This window comes from Stereum hirsutum (assembly GCF_000264905.1).
Source record: "Stereum hirsutum FP-91666 SS1 unplaced genomic scaffold STEHIscaffold_4, whole genome shotgun sequence".
NCBI classification, from domain to species: Eukaryota; Fungi; Basidiomycota; class Agaricomycetes; order Russulales; family Stereaceae; genus Stereum; species Stereum hirsutum.
The window spans coordinates 297,263-317,499 of NW_006763134.1; the positions used below are offsets into that span (position 1 = coordinate 297,263).

General features: G+C 49.9%; 9 protein-coding genes across 9 annotated transcripts; 2 read left to right on the forward strand and 7 right to left on the reverse strand.

Moving 5' to 3' along the window:
• Positions 1 to 144: 144 nt before the first annotated feature.
• Positions 145 to 1,543, reverse strand: STEHIDRAFT_137956 (uncharacterized protein; the record flags this gene model as incomplete). The annotated part of the gene is made up of 3 exons (XM_007301641.1): positions 1,367 to 1,543; positions 878 to 1,239; positions 145 to 814 (listed from the first exon to the last, which is right to left on the reverse strand). The coding sequence occupies exons 1-3, from the start codon at positions 1,484 to 1,486 to the stop codon at positions 145 to 147; spliced, it is 1,152 nt and encodes a 383-aa protein (XP_007301703.1). The 5' UTR covers positions 1,487 to 1,543.
• Positions 1,544 to 1,840: 297 nt separating this feature from the next.
• Positions 1,841 to 2,841, reverse strand: STEHIDRAFT_53616 (uncharacterized protein; the record flags this gene model as incomplete). The annotated part of the gene is made up of 2 exons (XM_007301512.1): positions 1,841 to 2,489; positions 2,549 to 2,841. 2 exons carry the CDS (start codon positions 2,839 to 2,841, stop codon positions 1,841 to 1,843), a joined length of 942 nt encoding a protein of 313 aa, XP_007301574.1.
• Positions 2,842 to 3,231: 390 nt separating this feature from the next.
• STEHIDRAFT_154450 (uncharacterized protein) lies at positions 3,232 to 4,242 on the reverse strand (the record flags this gene model as incomplete). The annotated part of the gene is made up of 2 exons (XM_007301642.1): positions 3,232 to 3,907; positions 3,965 to 4,242. The coding sequence occupies 2 exons, from the start codon at positions 4,240 to 4,242 to the stop codon at positions 3,232 to 3,234; spliced, it is 954 nt and encodes a 317-aa protein (XP_007301704.1).
• Positions 4,243 to 4,581: 339 nt separating this feature from the next.
• STEHIDRAFT_119566 (uncharacterized protein) lies at positions 4,582 to 6,368 on the forward strand. The gene is made up of 4 exons (XM_007301643.1): positions 4,582 to 4,832; positions 4,896 to 5,251; positions 5,313 to 5,574; positions 5,853 to 6,368. Exons 2-4 carry the CDS (start codon positions 4,919 to 4,921, stop codon positions 6,221 to 6,223), a joined length of 966 nt encoding a protein of 321 aa, XP_007301705.1. The 5' UTR covers positions 4,582 to 4,832; positions 4,896 to 4,918; the 3' UTR covers positions 6,224 to 6,368.
• Positions 6,369 to 6,459: 91 nt separating this feature from the next.
• STEHIDRAFT_166744 (DnaJ-domain-containing protein) lies at positions 6,460 to 7,987 on the reverse strand (the record flags this gene model as incomplete). The annotated part of the gene is made up of 5 exons (XM_007301644.1): positions 7,785 to 7,987; positions 7,687 to 7,708; positions 7,249 to 7,599; positions 6,718 to 7,184; positions 6,460 to 6,645 (listed from the first exon to the last, which is right to left on the reverse strand). The coding sequence occupies exons 1-5, from the start codon at positions 7,905 to 7,907 to the stop codon at positions 6,460 to 6,462; spliced, it is 1,149 nt and encodes a 382-aa protein (XP_007301706.1). The 5' UTR covers positions 7,908 to 7,987.
• Positions 7,988 to 8,545: 558 nt separating this feature from the next.
• STEHIDRAFT_53718 (cytochrome P450) lies at positions 8,546 to 10,922 on the forward strand (the record flags this gene model as incomplete). Its single annotated transcript, XM_007301518.1, has 13 exons — positions 8,546 to 8,688; positions 8,777 to 8,873; positions 8,943 to 9,079; positions 9,140 to 9,265; positions 9,336 to 9,585; positions 9,661 to 9,783; positions 9,858 to 9,960; positions 10,024 to 10,145; positions 10,223 to 10,269; positions 10,338 to 10,434; positions 10,518 to 10,543; positions 10,617 to 10,646; positions 10,718 to 10,922. The coding sequence occupies 13 exons, from the start codon at positions 8,546 to 8,548 to the stop codon at positions 10,920 to 10,922; spliced, it is 1,506 nt and encodes a 501-aa protein (XP_007301580.1).
• A 47-nt stretch (positions 10,923 to 10,969) lies between these two features.
• Positions 10,970 to 13,472, reverse strand: STEHIDRAFT_129384 (amidase signature enzyme; the record flags this gene model as incomplete). The annotated part of the gene is made up of 12 exons (XM_007301645.1): positions 10,970 to 11,321; positions 11,408 to 11,617; positions 11,778 to 11,868; positions 11,936 to 12,040; positions 12,102 to 12,232; positions 12,303 to 12,354; positions 12,425 to 12,668; positions 12,730 to 12,780; positions 12,839 to 12,912; positions 12,973 to 13,083; positions 13,145 to 13,258; positions 13,349 to 13,472. 12 exons carry the CDS (start codon positions 13,470 to 13,472, stop codon positions 10,970 to 10,972), a joined length of 1,659 nt encoding a protein of 552 aa, XP_007301707.1.
• Positions 13,473 to 14,006: 534 nt separating this feature from the next.
• STEHIDRAFT_75486 (acetyl-CoA synthetase-like protein) lies at positions 14,007 to 16,558 on the reverse strand. The gene is made up of 11 exons (XM_007301529.1): positions 16,210 to 16,558; positions 15,782 to 16,127; positions 15,715 to 15,729; positions 15,577 to 15,659; positions 15,354 to 15,520; positions 15,113 to 15,291; positions 15,028 to 15,047; positions 14,659 to 14,960; positions 14,580 to 14,598; positions 14,222 to 14,515; positions 14,007 to 14,156 (listed from the first exon to the last, which is right to left on the reverse strand). Exons 1-11 carry the CDS (start codon positions 16,489 to 16,491, stop codon positions 14,070 to 14,072), a joined length of 1,794 nt encoding a protein of 597 aa, XP_007301591.1. The 5' UTR covers positions 16,492 to 16,558; the 3' UTR covers positions 14,007 to 14,069.
• Positions 16,559 to 16,877: 319 nt separating this feature from the next.
• On the reverse strand, positions 16,878 to 19,107 carry STEHIDRAFT_119569 (enolase C-terminal domain-like protein). The gene is made up of 11 exons (XM_007301646.1): positions 19,043 to 19,107; positions 18,933 to 18,978; positions 18,774 to 18,879; positions 18,598 to 18,713; positions 18,413 to 18,533; positions 18,222 to 18,349; positions 17,823 to 18,161; positions 17,543 to 17,764; positions 17,416 to 17,481; positions 17,208 to 17,354; positions 16,878 to 17,149 (listed from the first exon to the last, which is right to left on the reverse strand). The coding sequence occupies exons 1-11, from the start codon at positions 19,074 to 19,076 to the stop codon at positions 17,059 to 17,061; spliced, it is 1,416 nt and encodes a 471-aa protein (XP_007301708.1). The 5' UTR covers positions 19,077 to 19,107; the 3' UTR covers positions 16,878 to 17,058.
• Between the last annotated feature and the right edge of the window lie 1,130 nt (positions 19,108 to 20,237).

Genomic DNA, 20,237 nt, shown 5'->3' on the forward strand with positions numbered 1-20,237 from the left:
TGCCACACGAAGTGAAGAAGAAGACACCGGATGCTCTGGAGGGGCAGAATTCTTGCGGTGAACGCGCTAAGTATCTAGATCAAGAGGCAGGGGAAAAGACTATCGAGAAATACATGTTTTGCCTTCGACATCCCCAATTCTGCGTCATGTCTGTAACTGTTCCCAACTCCCCAGCTGACAGAACGATGGCAGAGATTCCCACATATGCTTCTGAACCCTCGTCCGCCTGCTGGCCAAAATCCGCTCACAGTCCTTGCACACCTCCATGATGCTGAGGTGATCGCGGAAGGAGAAGAAGCATCTACCATCTAGGTATGTCGGGTTTTGGCAGCAAAGGTCTTGCCATGATAAACAATCCAGAAATTCGGCGATACAAGTATCGATATCGAGGAATGCCGTTCGTGGACGAGTATCCCGCGCGATTTCGGCGACCCTGGCAGACCAGGCTTCCTGAAAGCCGGCCAAAGAGCGGTATGCCTCTGGAGATAACTTGGCGAGCGTGCCCGTATTTTCGTTCTTGATCCCATCGATGAGTTGTGTCGGCTTCATAGTCGAACATAGATAGTAGGCAGCGGGGAGGATTGCCGGAATATCGCACTCTAGTCCAATGTTGACCCCAAGGATGCCGTTGTTGAAGTCCGTGATCAAAAGCTCCCGGCGTGTATCAGAGAGAAATTCGGTGAGGGTCGAAGGGTAAAGGACCCTCAGATGAGCGATAATTTCTTGTCGGAGGAGGGAAAACATGTATTTCGTGGACATGCGGAGAAGACTGGTTATTTCATCGAAGGTGAGGGTCGCCAGATCTTTGGCGAAGCTATGGTGCAAGATGAACGTCAGTATGCGTGAATGAAGAGCGACGGACGAACAGGGATCTTACTATCTATCCACAATACACATCAAAAGACGACGTATATCCGCCGGACTATCGTGAACGACGATCAAAGGACATCCTTCGTATGTCTCTTCAGAGTCAGACGTGCTGCAGACTGAGAACATGTCCTGGAAGACCTCGCATCGCTGCGATAGAAGGCCCTTGTAGAATCGAAACCCGATCCGTTGAGATTCTGTCTCGCAGACTAGGATGACGTTGCCATCTTCTATCCAGACATTTTTGTCTTTCTCAAGACTGAGAGGACGATGTTCTTTTTGCGAGGGTCCGAATGAGCCTGTGTCATCAAGCTCTCGGCGGCGTTTCTGCGGCGGATTCGTATCTGACTCCATGAAGTTCAGTGAGCTGTGCTAGGGTAATAGATAAGGTCTCTTCGAAGGCAATACAAGTAACGATTGTATTACAAGCTATTTACCTCGGCGACAGCAAAGAGGAGCTTTGAAACCCTTGTCGGTGTCACAAAGCCCAAACCCTAACCCTAGCCTTCATCGCGTGGCCGTCACAATTCTCACGCCACAATTTTGAGTCACCACGATGATTCAGGATGAACTCTCGATCTTCAAATTGGTTTGTGACTTGATCATAATGCTCCCTCATCACACATTCACCCACCGAGGAAACCCTGCTGACAGGAATGAAATTGTGCGCATTCTCCTAGCCACAAAACAGTACAACTCAGTAGTCACGAAGGTATATAACATACCCCAAAAAAGAAGAGGGGGCCTTGGCTAATGGACAAAACTCGCGCAATGGATATATACACGGTGGGTATGGATCAAAAGAACCTATATCAGATACCAAGACGTCAGAACAGCCTCATCGTGCAGGAAAGAACGGAGATGGATCACAATTTACAAATGGTATCCAGAAAGGTGGCCGGAACCAATGCTAATAACGAAATTCAGCAAGACCGTACTTTAGAATCGTATGCTAGGGTGAGGCTTACCGAGTTCATTCACCACGAGCGACAAGGTCTATGGCCTTCTGCCACACAGAACGCCGGACATCCTCATGGACCCCCCTGATTTTTTCTCGACACTGAGTACAAAGATGACTATCATCCAGATCTTGCCCCAGGAAGAAACAATGCTCTGGATGCATGTATACCGCAACATTCCTCGTCACAGTAAAAACACAATATACAGCACAAGTCGAACAAAACTGATATCCTGCGAGAATGTAGTTTACGATATCTGAGGCGAGCAGGCTACTCATGCATCCCCGGAACCATAGAGAGTTGTGATAGAAACTCGTGCTCGAGAACTCGACAAGCTCTGTGTCACCGGTATCAGGTTGTATGAAGGAGAGCCCAGAGTGATTATCTGTGGGGCTCATCCTTGAGCAGATGTAATATGATGTGGGTAGGATGGAGGGGATGTCGCACTCGAGTGCTAGGTTGACACCACTGATACCATTGAAGTCAGGCGGGAGGAGGGATTTTCGGTGCTCGGATCGATAGTCATCAAGCCTCGAGGAGTATAATTTTTCGAGGAAGGGAACGATTTCGTCACGGAGCGATGGAAAGACGTACTTCGTCGACAGACGAAGGAGGCTCCCGAGCTCACTTAGGCTAAGCTTCGTTATGTCTTTTGCGTAGTGACTGCAGGTAGGAGAGAATCAGTCTCAGCTTCCGCATGTCAAGTAAGACATTACACTCACTTTCGATATATGATCACTTTTAGGAATCGACGCATATCAACCGGCTTGTCGTGCACGACAACCAGAGGGCAGCCCTCGTAGGTCTCTTCATCCTCCAGTGGCGCGCAGACAACGAACATGTCCTTGAACACTTCACAGTGCGCAGCTAAAATGCTCCGGTGCACTCGAAAAATGGTCGATTCGCAGGCGAGAACGACATTGCCGTCCTCAAGCCAAACCTCTCGGTCGCGCTTCAGCTCGGCGTCCGATTCCCTTCGGCGCTTCTGATTAGGAGCAGTCTCATTCGGAGCCATGCTAGTTCAGAACTATCCGATTGTGCTGTATGGGACCTTCATAAGTTCTCGTAATAATTCAGTGGTATGAGTACTCACCAGTGTCCGCTTCGTATGAAGACAATGGAGGGAAAGAGGACACTGTTACGATCAAGTTATGATCTCGCCACCAAAATGCGGAGTTCAAAATATTTCGGCAACTGCCAATATTCTTGTGTCACCTCGCATTTTTGACGGCTAAAGGATATTGTACAGTGAAGTGTGGTTTGACCATCGTCCTCGTTTGACAAGCGAACTCCAACATCTCTTATCATTACCTGCGCTTTCAAGTCTAATACCAAGACTGACGGTATGTATTCACGAATTTTGCAAGCAATTTCACGGATGTTAGATTCGTTACACTAAGGAGACCTACCCCTCCCAACCTGACTGTCCACAACAGCCGGGAAGAGTTGACCATATCGTATCCTGAAGGTCTCCATATACTAGTTTAGTAGTATCCCAGCAAGTAGGGCAGAGGCTGGTATCTGATGGCGAATAAGGAGTGGGGACGATAGATAGAAAATCAAAGTCAATGCTGGTGAAGGAGCCCAATGCATGTATAACGTGGTGAAATCCAGCTCTGTTGGCATTACATGTCGAGCAGAAGTGAAAGCCCGATATAATCTTGCCGTGTACAAGAGGATGTACAAGGCTTTCCATAGCAACCTGAAACCTTAAGAAATCTCCAAAGTAATGCTTGTCCAAGAATTCAACAAGCTCAGGCTCCCCGGTATCGGGGGGAGTGTATATGATACCGTCGTGTAGGAAATTTTTAGCGCGAGCCCCCGAACAAACGTAATATGCCGCAGGGACGATGAAGGGAATGTCACACTGGCGTCCCAGGTTAACGCCAGTGATGCCATTGAAGTCAAGCGGGAGAAGTTTCCTTCGACGTTGGGACTGGTAGGTTTCCAGGGTCAACGGGAATAAAATCTTGAGATGTGATATGATCTCCTCTCTGAGCGACGGGCAGGAGTATTTGGTAGATAACCGGAGAATACTACTGAGCTCACTCAGGCTGAGCTTCGCGACATCTCGTGCGTAGCTGATAGTGCACAGAATCAGAATCTCTGCGTAGCAAGGTGATGGATAGTGTACTCACTTTCGGTATATGACTGCTTTGAGAAACCGACGCATATCAAGCGGCTTGTCGTGCATGACGATCAATGGGCAACCCTCATAGTTCTCCTCGTGCTCTGGCGGCGCGTAAACTGCGAACATATCCTGGAAGACTCCGCAGTGTGCTGCTAGAATGCTCTTATGGACGCGGAATACGATTGACTGGCAGGCTAGGACGACACTGCCGTCCTCTAGCCAGACGTCCGTATCGCGTGTCAGTCGACACAACTCAGTCGGCGAAGAAGTCTGGTCGTCGTTCATTGTCAGGGTCGCGCGCTGTGTGTATAATGTTAGTCTTGATCAAATAATGCTAAGGACTTGGATGGATACTTACCACAAATCTGAAGTGCTCAAGTGGGTGGAGAGAAGACGTTCATCCTGTCGCCACCATAATTGTGCGGAAGATCTGAGTTCGAAGTACGTCGGCGTATTCCGCATGATGCACTGTGGCACCGTTGTGTGATGCCTGCCAGTTTACCTCTGTTTACCTCTACCATTTCTTCCTTTTCCTCTATCTCGAGCGCACAATCGAGATGAACGGTAAGTGCCAAAATATCTTTTTATGTTACTTGGGATATTCACCGCTTCTTTGTATTTCAGGTCTAGTTTCCTATGACGAGGACTCACAATCCGACTCTGAGCAACCGACGCAAAGTTCTCATACAAAAGCACGTACAAGGACAGTCGTAAACCGAGCGGAGGACACGAACAGAGCACAAAATATCAAACCATCTGATGTGAGAATCTTAAATCGCAGGCTATACACGCACCGTTTCCCTCTTTCTCGCTCCCCTCTTTCTCTCTACGCCAGGACTCGATGCTGAAGGCCGGAATTGACGTTCCTTCAGAACGTACGTTTCCATCGTTCTCTCCTGCTTTTGCGTTAACTCACCACGTGTTGGGATATATGGTAGCAAGACGAACGAAATCGACCGCGATGACAGCTTCGAGTTCCACAAGTTCGAATCCGAACATCGTCATCCGACGTCCAGCACATCCCAAGCCCCATGCTCGTGCCCACATAAGCGCTTCCGAAGACCTGGATGCCCCTTCAACCGTGCAGTTCTCAAGGGTCTCTGCTACTTCCTCGGCTCAAGCTGGGTCTTCGGCCACAACATCAGATGCTGGTCACCCAATGGACCAGGATAGACCAGCGCCATCGGACGAACTTATACGTATCCGCCAGCTCCTTCGTCCGCCTGAGATTGTGGCCACAGCAGATTGGGGTATACCTCCAGCAAGTACTGAGCCCTGTGATCCTGCTATAGAGGTGTGTTTGTTCTCTATAGTATCTGTGCCATGAAGCCGATTAACACCGCGCTTACGTGTAGACCAAGTTGGCTCAATTCCACGCACTCAAACGCGATCCGAACCAACAAAAACATTTCAATGACTCCCTCATGTCGAATCGATCATTCCGGAACCCACATCTCTACGCCAAGCTCGTCGAATTCGTGGACGTGGACGAGACAGTATCGAACTTTGCGACGACAAGGAGCACCGACAGCACCGCCGACGGTGGACGTTTTGTACCGACGTGGGACGCAGAGGACGAAAGAGATTTGAAGGATGACTGGTTTGCGGACTCAATCGGTGCGTTCTGTTTATCTGCATTGCCCAAGCTCCGACTAGCGAGGGCTAATGCTGGGCTCCATAACCTTATTACGCGTTGCCACATACTGCTTGCGAACTTCTGCGCTTACACTACGGGGATGTATACTGGTTGCTCTGTGATTTATTTGCTATCTGCGTCATACGCTGCACCGTTGTGGCCTTCCATCGTGTATACCTCTTTGGCTCCTTGCTTCCTCCTGACTTTGCTCCCTGTATAACACCCTCTCGCCCTTACGGTCCCCGGATTCCCGCCACAGCCGCTTACCAGAAAACGCGCTCCGAGCAGCAAGAAGCAGCCAAAGCAGCGGGCTCCCAACGCTCCAAAATCGACTTCACGACTTCCTCACGTCCTCCGCCTCCTCCACCGCCACCCGCCGGCCCTCGCGGAAGTGGCGCGAACCCATATTCCCAGGGCAATTCCGCCGGTGGTGTGAACCCGTATGTGGCTGGACAATCCCAAAATCGAGGCGCGAGTCATGGAGGTGCGTTAGGAGGTGGGCGGAGGAGTCGCTATGGGACGGGTGCTGGTGGTGATTTGGGCGATCAGGGATGGAATGATAGGAATGTGGGTGGTGGGGGTGGTGACTCGGAGGGAAGAGCACACAAGAGGAGTCGGTGGGGCGGGTGAATGGTAACGAGCGGGCATGCATGACACAGGTGAAGAGGCTGATACGCTCTCGGATTTCTTGTCTTTGTTCTCTATGCATGTTTTTGCCTCCGTAGCTGGGTATGGGAGAGCCTCGGTCTCCCCGAATACAGTTGGCCTTGTGGTGTAAGAGACACATTGAGATCACTATCTCCACAAGACGATGAGACAGTCAATTCGCAGAGCGAACACAAGCAAAGCCTTATAAGTATATAGCTTCATTCGTTCTCCTCCTGTTCTCTAATTTCCCTTTCTATCCGTTCCCGTTCGGCCTGCCGAAGTCTCATGAGCGTTACAGACTCGAAATCCACGCTTCGTGGTGGGGGTGCTGCTTTGGGAAGTGGCGTTGGGGTTGCGGCGTCGGTGACGGAGAATGAAAAGGAAGGTGTTGATGAGAAGTCGGGCTATACATTAAGGAAGACAACGATTAGGCGGTGTTAGCGGAGACGTCTGAGTAGACTGCAAAGGGAACATACATGAGTCGAGGACTTCGATCCTGTTGGAAAGATTTGTTCTGTCCGTGGCGGCAACGAAGCCGTTCCATTACTTCTGTTTCCTGTAGACGACTTATCCTCGCCACCACCACTTGCACCATCTCCCCCATCTCCACTTCCTAGCATCCTCCTCTTCCTCAGCCATGCTAGCACCGGTGGTTCATGTCCGCCCGCCCATCCTACATCTACATCACCTAATCCCTTATCCTTCCTCCCTGCTGCACATAACACTTTAAACGCGTCGCCTATCTTCTTGAACGGAACCAATGCGGTGGCCTTCTTTGGCGGTTTATGGGGTGCATTCTTGGGAGGATTTGAGCGGATGACTATGGAATCGGAGTCGACAGGACCAAAGGTCGTTGATAGGAAGTCGGCAAGGGCGGAGGGTGTCGTAAGTGTTGGGTGCGTTGACAGAGGATACTTCAGACGGATGGTGGTGTCAAGAGCACCTAACAAATCGTCGAGTAAATGAATGAGTCTCATGAGCAATCTAGTATGTGACGAGCTACTCACCCAATGCAGGCGGCTCATTCTCCTCCCTCTCCTTCTGTGCAAATTTTTCCGCCTCCTCCTCCCTCTCCTTCAACTCCTTCTCCCTCTCTTCCCTCATCCTCCTCCCCTCCTCCTTAATTCTCTCCGCCTCCTGCATCATATTTCTCTCTTCCTTCATCTTCTCAGTCTTGGCCTTCTTAAACGCGAGTTCTCGTTCCTCGAGCTCGCGAACCATATCTTTCCGTTTGGCATCGTAGTTGGCGTAGCGCGCTTGCCGCTGCTCTTTGACACGAAGCTTGGCATCAAGGGCAAGACGACGGAGTGGATCGAGAAGAAGCTCGTAGGCTTGATTGAAAGCATGAAATTGCCTTGCTATATTTTACGAATGAAGCCATTCGGTCAGCAGTTCGAACTAACTCATACGCAAGACTAGTATGAGTATTGAGGAATAGCACGCACCAGCGTCGGGATTACCACGATTCTAGAGAGCATGAAACGTAACATTTAAGTACACTTCTCCTTACGAAATTTACGAGGCTACCAATGCGAGCACGTACTCTGTCAGGATGGACCTTCCTTGATCCCTGTCGATATGCTGTAGATATTTCGGCGTCTGTGGCGGACATGGGGACCGCCAAGAGCTCGTATGGATTGACTTGTTCTTCATCTGTACTTGACATGGTACTTGTATTCTGATGAAGTCTGTGCGGAAAGAGGGTAGCGCAAAGGTAGAGAGGAAGGCGGGGTAATGTGGCCCAAGTAACGGTTGAGAGTAAGATGAAGACGTGTGGCACCGCTTGTTTGGGGTGTTACGTATACGGAGGTTGCCGAACTTTTCTGACGGCGAATTTGCAACTTGTCTTTCGTGCTTTCCTTCCTGACTTCCTCTCACGCTCTGTCGAATTCTGTTGTATATCATCGATTCTTGTCAGAGCCTCACTATAATGCGAACGCGACTCACCCCTGATCTTAAGTTAGCCTATGTTTACGCTTCGGGAGCCCGTCCAGCGAGCTCGCCGGGCTAACTTGGCCCCAACTTCTTCCCAAGGACTTCATTGAATCATTCGATTAAGTTCATGTGGCGTGTGGCGTCTACTATCACGGTGTATGTATAGCTGCATTTGGTTGCATGAATCGTCGCCTGTGAAACCCCTTACACCCTCCTGACTGTCTGGGGTGCCAGTCTTAGCGCCAACTCAGCGACATCAAGTGTAAGCGAGGAGACCGCGACTCCATAAGGCTCCAACGCCTCCTCAGCTATCACCTTGCACCTTTATCTCAGCTCCTTGTTCTCATTGGAGAAAGCTACCAGGACAAGATGGAACTCCTTCTCGCAACAATCTCTTTGCTGGTGGGCTGCGTCACCGTGTGGCGGTGGTCGCTTTCGACCTCCAGAAATAGTCAACTACCTCCCGGGCCGCCTGGTCATTGGTTCTGGGGAAACGATTTTCCAAAGAAATTGTAGGTTGCACCACTTCATTCATTCATCTTTTCTGGCTATCGGTTCCTCGTGAAAAACGATATACTCGGTATTCAACACGGTATGTAGATCGTTCATCAAGTTCTACGAGTGGTCCAAAGAATACGGGCCAGTATTCTCTTTGCGGAGAGGGAGGCGAGTGATAGTTGTTGTCAATGGATATAAGGTGCGATTTTCAAAGATTTCAGAAACACTTGTGTACTGACTTCACCTTCGGCGTTTATGTGTGTGGTAGGCTGCCATGGACATCTTGGAGAAGGAAGGAGTTTCGTCCGCTGATCGACCTCAGAATATAGCCGCCAGCGACATATTATCAGGTGGAAAGAGGCTGCTATTATTAGGCGTAGGAGAGCGCTTCCGAAAGTCGCGCAAGTGCGCTGAGTATCGAAACTTCGTCACTTGAATTATTCGCTCACGGATCGTCGGTGACAGGGCACTTCACAAGCACCTGTACCCACGGATGGCCGCTTCCTATGAGCCTCTGCAGGCATTCAACGCCAAGATCCTCATCCGTGATATCCTCGACGATGCTGACGACCATTGGGAGCACGCAAAGCGGTAGCCTTTCCACCAGTCCCGCAACCTTTTGACTGATAATTTACTTATATTCTACTTCGTTCTTGTGCAGATACGCCGGCTCCGTTATATTGTCCCTGACCTATGGGAAACCTTCTCCAAGCAATAAATCCGACCCTAACGTTGCCATCATCAACGAAGGACTCGTCCGCGTTGGAGAGGCCAGCCGTCCTGGAGCTTACTATGTCGAGCAGCTGCCGTGGTTGAAGTACATCCCATTCTACGGCATGAAGCTCAGAAGATGGCATCGCGAGGAGTTGGCGATGTTCAGGGAACAATTGAATGGTGTGAGAGATGACATGGTCAGACTCGCGTCAGACTGCCTTCAGAGCACAAATGGCAGCCAATTGACGGATTGACAACCTGCTATCTTATAGGCCAAAGGCAAGGCAAGGCCGTCATTTGGGAGGTACCTTGTCGAAAAGCAGGAGAATTTAGGTCTATCGGATGATGAAGCTGCCTACCTCGCCGGTTCGATGTTTGGCGCGGGCTCCGAAACGGTATGTATAATTGATCACCACCAATTTGTTATTATCTGTTCGCTATACTTAATTTATATCGTGCGCGTATGTAGACTGCTTCAGGAATCAGTGTAGTCATCATGGCAGCCGCCTTGTACCCCGAGGCCCAAGCCGCTGTGGCCAGGGAACTGGATAAGGTCGTAGGACCCGACAGATGTAAGTCTTTCGACGTCTCCGTCTTTATGGATGTCCACTGACGGAGTATTTCTCTTATTGTAGTGCCCTCGTATTCAGATTGGGACCTCCTCCCTCAGGTCCACGCATTTTATCTCGAAGCGGCTAGGTGGCGACCGGGGGTGGCGGGAGGATTTCAGCATAGCACTACCAAGGATATACTCTGGGTCGGTTCTCCTTCTCGCATTTTGCAATTTACGACTCTCCTTTTGGCAGACTCATTGGACTAATCTCATATACGCAGAATGGCTATCATATCCCAGCAGGGGCTACGATTATTGGGAATCACTGGTGAGTTTTTCGCTCCTTTACGTCGCAAGGACGCAGGATGTCTGGTTGAATGGTGAGTGGCTCTGCAGGGCAATTGGACGTGACCCGGAAATATTTCCTGATGGAGATGAGTTTAAATCTGGACGTTGGTTTGATAAGGACGGGAAGGTGAAACCCGACATGAAGGTGAGCCACCGACTGTCCGTAAGCTACACGGACAATCTGACGGCATCCAATATTTTATTGTACTCTACTAAATCGACACCTAGTTTCCTGCTTTCGGCTTTGGAAGACGGTATATACTTCTCTTTCTCTTTACGACCCGGCATTCGCACTGATCACATCCTGCAATATTAATGTGAATACAGCATATGCCCTGGAGCCGAGGTTGCGACCAGGTACATCTCAACACTAGTTCGAGCCAACACTTGCCTTTCAATGAGCCTATGTCTGAAACTGACCCGCATAGATCCATGTTCATCAATACCGCCTTCCTCCTTTGGTCCTTCCGCATCAAGACAGACCCCAAGCGACCTATCGATACGCTTGCGTTCAGAGAAGGAGTCATCACGCTTCCGCTTCCATTCGCCGTGCAGTTTGAAACGAGAAGATCGGGCTTGAGGGAGATGTTAAGTATGAACGACGGCGACGACGAAGTCCGCTTTGGGGTATAGTCTTTGTAATACAACGCATAGATAGACAGCGATCACAGTGGGCAATGCTACTCAGTCTTTAACGAACTTCCCGCGCCAAACCCTCTCTTTCCCAGCGCCTGGTCCATGACCTTCATCATCTCGACTACCTTCTCCTCCTGCCACTTCCTCCCCACAAGCTGCACGCCAACAGGCAAGCCCTTCATTGCCTCCACATCATAAAGAGCATACTTGTTCTTCTTCGTCCCATAGACCATACGTTCCAAAAGCTGAGAGCCATGGCCGGGACCATCAAACCACTCGTCTGTGAGCTGATCAAGAGACGGATCAAGACGAGTGACGGGGATGCAGCCAACGGGACTGTCGACAACGTTGTACGTGACAGTAGCGTTCGCTATGGCAGCAACGTACTCCGCACCGCTGAATGTCAACAAAGAAAAAGGATGGTGAACAGGGTGGTGATTTTCAGAATAAGGACGAACGTCGAGCACACGAATTCAACTCACCCGTGAGGAAGCGCAGGAACAGGAAGGATAGGCGTGATAATCCCGTCAAAGCCGTGGTTCATCCAGACCTCCTTGTTCCACTCCCGAGCGAACTCGTTTTTCTCAGCAGTATACTGCCAGTGTTCACTGGTTGTCTTTTTCCTAGAATGTACCATGACGCGGGCGAATATGACGTCGCCGATGATATTCCTGACCACCCAAGTAACTAGACTGCGAACGAAGCCTGTGGTGTGTGAGGGTGAGCTGTGTAGATACATTCGGACAACCAAATCCTTACTCGGAAGCCCTGGAGTTGACAATGCGACTACGCCACTCTTGTCCTAGGTAGATATTAGAATAGGGACGTGTGAATGTGGAAGTACTCAAACACACCAGTTTGTCTTGACCGAGATTTTTATATATTTCTCGATAACCGTCAGATGAAGCAAGGCCGGAAAATATTTCGAGAGGACGAGAGGCGGCTGTAGAAATCATCAAGGTTCCTCGTAAATAATGGCTTGGGAAGGTTTTGTTTGGTGAAAAGCCTACGCTGTGGGAGTTCAAACTCAATGCACTCGTGTCCTTCTCGTCTCAGAGCATCCACAGTCTCCAAGACAGCCCGTCGGCAAACAGGCGAAGCCTTCACGAAGTTATCTGAGGTAGCCGAAATGGATGTCAGATGCGAAGGGCGGAGAAGAATATTGATTGAGCGTACCCGAGAGAAAGTAACCGAACTTCAGTTTCTTCGGGATGTCGACGTCGCGGTAAGGCAGCGGTACTGGGAAGTAGTCACCGTCTTCCACTCCAAATGTCAGTCTTGACACTAGTTCAATATCCGCGACCGAGCTATGGACGTAAACAAGTAAGCCACACTACAGCTACAGACACAACAAACGTGAGGCGCAGAAAAACTCGCCGGCCCATGGGTCCGGCCACATTCCCGACTGCCTCGAAACCAGATGGAGGTCCTACCAAATCAAAAAAACGGCATCAACACACAATTACGACTTTGTGGCGGAGAAGAGCAAGGGGACAAACCTTTGCTGCCTTCTAGTGCTATCCTCCCAAAACCAGGTTTCAAGGAGTATATTCCACAAAAGGAAGCGGGGATACGCAAACTTCCAGCTAGATCGGACCCTATACCGACTGCCGCGCCATCTAGGGCGAGAAGAGCAGCTTCGCCGCCAGATGACCCCCCACATGTATGCAGACTACTCCAGGGATTTGTGGCACGACCCCAAAGGGCGGGATTGCATTCGAAAGTGAGCATGTGCTGCGAGACCTGATGTCGCCAATTACATTGAATGGAGGGAACGAGCAGACAGATAATTCAGAACACGAACGATCGTCTTTGCTATGATAATAGCGCCTGCGGTACGAAGCTGCTGGACGATCTGAGGATACAGATTAGCGTGGTAGACAGAAGAAACGGCAAATTGCTCGGTATCTTACAGCTGAATCGCGTGAGGCTGGTCTGTTGGCCCATTTGGTGAGGCCAAGCGTACTGTCAACGCCCGCGACATCGACTGGACAAAAGTAAACTCTGCTCTAATGGGAAAAAGCGAAACCAGATAGAAACTACTTACAGTAGTCCTTGACGCTCATAGGTACGCCGTGTAAGGGACCGACAAGCTTTCTGGTTTCGGCAAATGACTCGTCGAGGTGCTTGGCTTCCAGACGCGCCTGCTCGAACAACACTGGTATCGCAAATATACCGGTATGGGCTCATAGTCAGAACAACGACAGGAAAGTAATTACCTTCGGTCAAACAGTTAGTCTTCTCATGCGCCTGTGCCGCTCGGGCAATGTATGCTTCCAATACGTCTGAAGATGTCCACTCGCCCTTCTCGATGTGACGGACGATCTCACTAGCTGCAGATGATAAGGTATCCGAATTAAACGCTGAATAGGGCAGAAGAGTACCAGAAGACAGAGATATAAGGATATGAAGGATAGACACACCAGTGGCACGCAGGTATAACGAATGTTGTGCTGGCACGTAAGCGTTAGCAGTGTCCACATCAGCAGCACGTTTTGCGCGCTTAGAGACGATGATACCATCGTTCGAAGAATAGAATGGCCACATTTGGCAGGTAGGATGTTGGGAGAATTAGAGCACAGGTTAATGATGCCGCGAGAATGCCTCGTAGTACGAGCTCGATGTCAATGCCAATGTCGTTATATAGGGAAACTGTTCGTCGAGCTAATTCCATTTTCATGACTTTGAGTTTACAGTCATACTGGCGTCACCATACTCGTTATGTTCGAATCGGGTTTAACCCTCGGGACCTTGGGTAGGACCATGGACGAACCCTTTGGTAGATGTGATCAGGAGACAATCCGGTGGACCGCGATGGAGAGCTTGTGGAGAACAATGTGTCATTTTCCTCCATTGGCAGAAAGGAAGGAAGGAAGGAAGGAAGTTATCAAAACGGCAGTGTTCACTACCCAGAGGTGGCTAAACTTTTTCGACCGGTTCCACGGCGGAAAAAAAGGACCACTACAGTACTGGAACTGGCGTGAGGCGGATAGTAGTGACATTTTGGTAAAATGGTCTCGTCAGCGGCCCTTTCGGCGGACTTTGAATGCAGCAGGCACATGCCGAGTTTCATTTGGTGTTGTTCTCTGTGGCAGCATCATCGTTAAAAACTCGTAGATATACGAAATCAAAACAGAGTCATGCTCAGAGCTTGGCCTCAGTACATGAGCCCTCATTATACTGCTCAACCAACACCCTCCGAAGCTTCTTTCCCGTTGGCAGCTTGGGAATCTATACCGCAGAGAACCGACCAACACAAATCAACTTTTAGCACTCTATGGCAGCGTGCCACTCACCTCACGAACTATCTCGAACCCTCCCCTTAACCACTTGTGTTTACTTAGTTTGTCTTCTGTCCAGCTCTTGAGCGTGGCGATAACGTCCTCCACTGGACGATGGCGTCCGTTCTCAGAGAGGATGATCCATGCTCGTGGTGTCTTCTCGTCAATAGCAGAGCGGCCGCCACCTCTCGAGCTGCGATGACTGACACCAGCTACTACGACATCGGTGACAAGCTTGTCGGGATGGTCGAGAATAATATCTTCAATCTCGTTGGGGGCCACTTGCTGGCCAGAGACTTTGAAAGTATCCTACGTGAGCAAGGTTTTAGAAGTGTTCAGTCAAATAGACGCAGACAGGAGCGAAACTCGTCACCTTCACTCTATCAATATAGCTAAGCGGAGATCAGCAAGTAGAAAAGAACGCACTTGATCTACTGAAAGGAGAAACCTACAAGAACCTTCCCGCTTCGTCCGCTCTAAACCTGTCCCCTGTTTTGAGCCATCTTCCTACGTACGAGCCGTCCTCTAAGGTAACAAATGTCTCCCGAGTAGCTTCCTCGTTTCCCCGATATCCCAGCACGACATTCGGACCCTTCACCCAGAGTTCTCCAGGTTCATGGTACCCAGCCTCCGTGCCATCTTCACGGACGATACGAGCTTCCATGCCACAGAGCAATATACCCGTCATACCACGTACAGGATCGACGGTGGAGTTGAAGATTCCAGGAATTGAAGTCGCGATGCATGTTACGGTCTGGTTTGAAACGATGTAAGCATATAGATATACGAGGACGAGGATGACGATGAAGTGAGGGACTGACACATTCCGACATCCCGTACGCTTTGGGCAAAATGAACGGTTAGCTCAATTCGTCGGGGTGACAAGATGGGATTGATGAGAATTACCTTCCCAAGGTTGAGCCAGCGGCGCCTTTCCTTGAAACTTGTCCCTTAGCTCGACCGGAAGATGTGCAGCAGCGGTCCCTATCGACGCCACACTAGTGAAATCGGCGGTACCGAACTTGGGTGAGTTAAGCAGTTGATTGACAATCGTAGGCACGAGGAATAGATGCGACACTCGATATCTATATTATCCGCACTTAGATGGTTAGCATGGGAGAGGTCAGTACGGCATCAAGTGACAGACCTTGAAATCGCGTCCACCAGGAGGTCCAGGTTATACTTCGGCATGATAATAGCTGTCTGGGGCGTCAAGAGAATACGGAGAATAAAGCCGTGAAGAGCGGCGGTGTGGTACATCGGCAGAACACATATTCCGACAGTCACTCCTTCGGGAGTGTTAGGAGGAGAGGGCTAAGGAAATGCGAAGATGAGTGAAGATAAAAGCATGGTATAAGAGTTGTCATTACTGGTGCGACTTTGGACAATTCAGCGAGCATGTAAGCCGGCTGGAGGGCGGCATAGCATAGGTTTCTGTGCGAGACCATTACAGCTAGAGCGAGTCATGAAATCAAAATAATGTAGGGGTTTATTCAAGGACCGCTTACCTTTGGGAAGACCACCTGGTGCCAGAAGTATTATAGATAGTAAGCGAAGAGGCTGGTTACGACTTACTGGTCCCACTCGAGAACACCAGATAGGCCAAGGTATCGTCCCTTACAGCACACGACTTTAGCTTCTCCGCCATCAATTGTGCTCCTTTCCTCCTCGCGCTATCGATTATGTCGCCAAGACAGATTCTATCGACAGCTCTTCCTTGAAGAATATATATCTTATCCTCAGGCAGGCCCCATGTCTTGCATCCGCTCAATGCCTGAGGAAGCAGCCTTGGGCTAACGAAGAGGTGAGACAGTTTGCAAATGTGAGCGAGCGCATTGAGTTCGGATTGGGTCGACTGCGCGGGAAGAAGGGCAAATGGGACGCCAATCTTGAGAAGGGACCAGACCAGTACCGGGAATTCCTACACGTGAATTAGCCATACCTGGTCAGCTAAACGCTTTTGGCCTACAAGCGATACTCGAGACCATGCACTGCTAACATACCAGACAATTCTCGCTCAAAATCCCCACAATTTCTCCATCACCGGCGTTTTCCTCTTGTCCTTTCAACCCTAGCCCTCCATCACGAAGACCAGCCTTGAGCCCGACCGCCGCATGCTCGAATCTGTCGATGAACTCCCGTCTCCTGATCTCTTCACCGGTGTTAGCATTGATGTAAACTTTGCAGTTCGGGAAACTTCCGACTTCGGGTCGGTCAAGAGCAAAGTCTACGTAGTTCTTCGGTGGAAGCTGTGGTATAGGTGGGTAGAGCGAACGATAGTACATTCTCAAGAACTAAAGAGTCAGATGCGAGAGATAGAGGCGAGAGAGGCTCTGGCAATGTCCATCAGCGGGATTGCCGAAGTTCGCGGGACGCCATAGAACAAGTTTAGACGTTTATAACGTTAGCGGGTCATGCACAGATCCCTCTTAACGTCAACCCCGAGTCGGATATGTCGGTTACCATTTCATGACCGAGTGGTGGCATCACAAAGAGATGGGTTAGATCGGAGTTTCAAACTTGAACATGGGATTGACAAGGGACCAGTCTTGTGGCGAACAAGTGGCGAACGCTCGGGCACTTGGACAACAGCACTGTGCCGGTGAACGTGCAAGTCTACGGATGACCGACCGGGGGAGTTATAACACATGTACAGAAAGAATTGGTAGTATTTTGTGTGTATAGTTTACATATGACGATGCATCCTAACTGAGATGGAGACGATAGTAGATAGATAATGCTTAGCTCAACGTACAACACTCGATATGCCTGCTGTTTTCCGTATTGGTTCAAACGATCTCCGCATAGGCCCAGATAAAGCACCTTGCGTATGCACTAGAAACGAGGAAGAACTACTGGGCAGCCTTCGCCTTCGCCGCACCAACCCAATACGACCCGTTCGGATACTCGAACTCTGCGAAACTCGACTTGACCATCTCGATACTGTAGCATAAACACAAAGGTCAGCATCAGTAAGAGGGTTCGGCGACGAGTGATGTACCTATAGCCCTCCTCGGGGTTGCTAGGTACGTTGTAGCGGCCTTTGGAATTGATGGAGCAAGGGTAGAGGAAGTGTTCATGGAGGTGGTCCACAAACTCTAAAACGTTACGTTCCATGGTGCCCGAAACAGCAATGTAGTCGATCAAACTAGTAAGTAAATAAAAATGAGCGAAAGACAGGGACCGTAAGCGAAGATTTTGGGCCGTACCTCAAGTGGATAACATATTCACAGAGTCCAACACCACCAGCATGAGGACATACAGGAACGCCAAACCTGAAAGCAAAGGTACTATCAGTATCAAGTATACCGCACAATGAGGGCAAACTGATCGTACTTTGCGGCCATCAACAGGACACTCAACACTTCACTGACACCGGCGAGACGGCATGAGTCGATCTGGCACACATCGATAGCCTCGGCCTGGAGAAGTTGTTTGAACACCATTCTGTTGTGTGCGTGCTCGCCAGTCGCCACACCAATTCCGTATGGTTTAAGGGCCTTGCGAATTGCTGCGTGTCCGAGTATATCGTCGGGTGCTGTTGGCTCCTCAATAAACCTATAATCGAAAAGTGAGAACTTCAACCTCGAAAGAACGAGTAGAGGGAAAGAATGACCAAGGCTTGAGCTCAGCAAGAGATGCTGTCCAGTCGATAGCCTCCTTCACGTCCCATACCTGGTTGGCATCGATCATGAATACCGAACCAGTGGGGCCAGCATTCTTCCCGACGAGTGATGGATCACTAGGCTCTCGTGGTTTATGGCCCTCGGGAAGCCATTGAGGGTCGTCGACGATGGAACGAATGATCTTGCCACGGCGAAGATCAGAGGCACGGTCGCCACCAACCTTCATCTTGAAGTGGTTGAATCCGGAAGCGACGGCTTCCTTGGTCAGTCTCGCAACCTTTTCGTCAGAATAACCCATCCAGCCGGCTGAAGTGACGTAGGCGGGGTATCTGAAAATGACTTGGTATTGAATACAATTAGGACGTAAGAAAGATGGCAAAGTTACTCACCCGAGCTCACGGACCTTTGACTCACGTTCCTTCTTCGTCGCCTCCTTCGTCTTCAACATCTCCAACGCCTCCTCACGTGTGATGGCATCGGTGATGTACCGGAAGGCGGCGGAGTTTACTAACTCTTCCTGAGGGAGTAAGAAAAATGTTGGACGCAGAACATATCAGATCAGAATAAAACAAAAACGCACTGGAGTCATATCGACCACAAGCTTCCACAGAGGCTTTTTCCTCGAGCGTGCGTAAAGATCCCACAACGCATTGTCGACCGCACCGGTGGCAATATGGATCACGCCCTTCTCTGGACCGATCCTAGATCACAGGAACTGGTATTAGAATAGAAAACCATCAGAAGATAGAGATGAATACAGCTGACCATCGCAGCTGAGAGTCTGCAACGAGGTATTCCCATGTTTTGCCCATATTGGCGAATAGGGGCTCGATTTCCTTCCCGACGAGGCGATTTGCGACCTCTTTAATAGCCGCACAAACCTAATACGTGCATCAGATAATATTGACAGCACTCTCCTGTTGAGTTTTAGAACGACGTACGATATCGTTTCCTCTTCCGATAGTGAAGGTCAAACCGTGGCCACTGAGTTCCGGAGATGAGGTGTAGAGAGTAACATATGCCGCAGAGTAGTCGCAATCGGTATTCCTGTATCTTTGAATCAGTACCAAATCGCTACTAGAGCACAAGATTGGACATACATCGCATCTGTACCATCCCCCGACAATGACGTCGGGAAACGGACATCTACCATCATCAACCAAGAGTGTCAGTATTCTCTTGACAATACTAAACATAATGTATTTATTACCGTGCATCTCAAAGTGGGTGATCTTGGTGGCCATCGTAGTCAAAGACGGGATAGACTGAGACGGTAGAAGAGAAGAAAGAGTAGGAGCAAATCGTGGACGACATGACGGAGTGAGAGTCTGTTTATAACCGACCTCTAATTGCACACATCCCCTCCGGACCGCCCGGCCCACAACACCGCAGACAGATGTGGTCGGGATGGCCGGTCCGGGAGTTGATTCGGACTTTCTCAAATACGCCACCCATTGTGGCCAAATGTTCGTCTCTTCCTTCACCTCCGTCCCCCACGAGCTTCCACCCGCTCTCAGTCTCAGAACTGGCAGATAGACGACTTTAGTATCGCTAGCAGTCTCAAGATGTGTGGGAATGTCTTATGATCAAATCGCTGTGTGCCCACTGGTAAGCCACATTCAAAAGCGGCTTATTTTTTCAGCCTCCAGATTCAAAGTGAAAAAGCCCGTCGGTGCACTTGCATGTGCATCGTCGGGTCCATAAATACCACCGTACGGCCCGCTTACTGGCCGCATTCGTACATCCTGACCGCCAGCAAATTCTTTCATGTTACAGAGTGTTACAGACGACGTCCTTCGTTGCATGTGCTGTGATTAGCAGATGGGGACGGACGTTGTACCACAACTGAACCAGTACCGTGAGTCCTGACTCATCCTTAAAGAGACTTGTACTAAAATTCATGTGCAAAACGTAGCATTACAGCCTGCCAGTAAGTATGCCGAAATGAATACAGCGACATGAGGAGCAAGAAAATGATAGACTCGCCTACAGTGCACTGTCATGTATGCCACCCTTTCTCGGGCCCTGGAGGTACACTATCACGGTAGTGGTACTGGCGGTGGCGGGAAATCAGTAAACGGAGCAGTGCACGGCTGTCGGCGACTACGATCGCTGGCAAAGCAATCTTGAAGCAATCCTTTCTCTCACCACTCCATCCTCTTCCTTCCTTCCTTCGATCCAAAGTTCACAGGGATCGACTGGCCGCAACGTCTCACATTCCATGACGCCCTCGTCGATTCAAGGACATCCTTGGCTGGCTGACTATATAACGCGTTACACCTGCTTAGTAGGCTGCCGCTGGTGCTCGCTGGGGCAACTTACTCTGCGTGGCAATGTGAGAATAGAACCGTAATCCTTGCTGATTGCAAGAAACTCCTACTGGCTGAAAGTCATCGTACTTCTCT

Bases quoted from the DNA above. Each gene is read 5' to 3' on its own strand.
- STEHIDRAFT_119569 (XM_007301646.1), bottom strand. From the start codon at position 19,076: ATGGCCACCAAGATCACCCACTTTGAGATGCACG. The intron at 18,714-18,773 runs GTACGTCGTTCT...TGCACGTATTAG, and splicing joins TCGGAAGAGGAAACGATATC to GTTTGTGCGGCTATTAAAGA. The intron at 17,765-17,822 runs GTCATTCTTTCC...TTTCGATTATAG, and splicing joins CTTGCTGAGCTCAAGCCTTG to GTTTATTGAGGAGCCAACAG.
- STEHIDRAFT_75486 (XM_007301529.1), bottom strand. From the start codon at position 16,491: ATGTACTATCGTTCGCTCTACCCACCTATACCACAGCTTCCACCGAAG. The intron at 15,292-15,353 runs GTCTGTCACTTG...CGGATAATATAG, and splicing joins CTGGTGGACGCGATTTCAAG to ATATCGAGTGTCGCATCTAT. The intron at 14,961-15,027 runs GTCAGTCCCTCA...GTTTCAAACCAG, and splicing joins CGTACGGGATGTCGGAATGT to ACCGTAACATGCATCGCGAC.
- STEHIDRAFT_119566 (XM_007301643.1), top strand. From the start codon at position 4,919: ATGACAGCTTCGAGTTCCACAAGTTCGAATCCGAACATCGTCATCCGA. The intron at 5,252-5,312 runs GTGTGTTTGTTC...GCTTACGTGTAG, and splicing joins CCTGTGATCCTGCTATAGAG to ACCAAGTTGGCTCAATTCCA. The intron at 5,575-5,852 runs GTGCGTTCTGTT...TTCCCGCCACAG, and splicing joins CTGGTTTGCGGACTCAATCG to CCGCTTACCAGAAAACGCGC.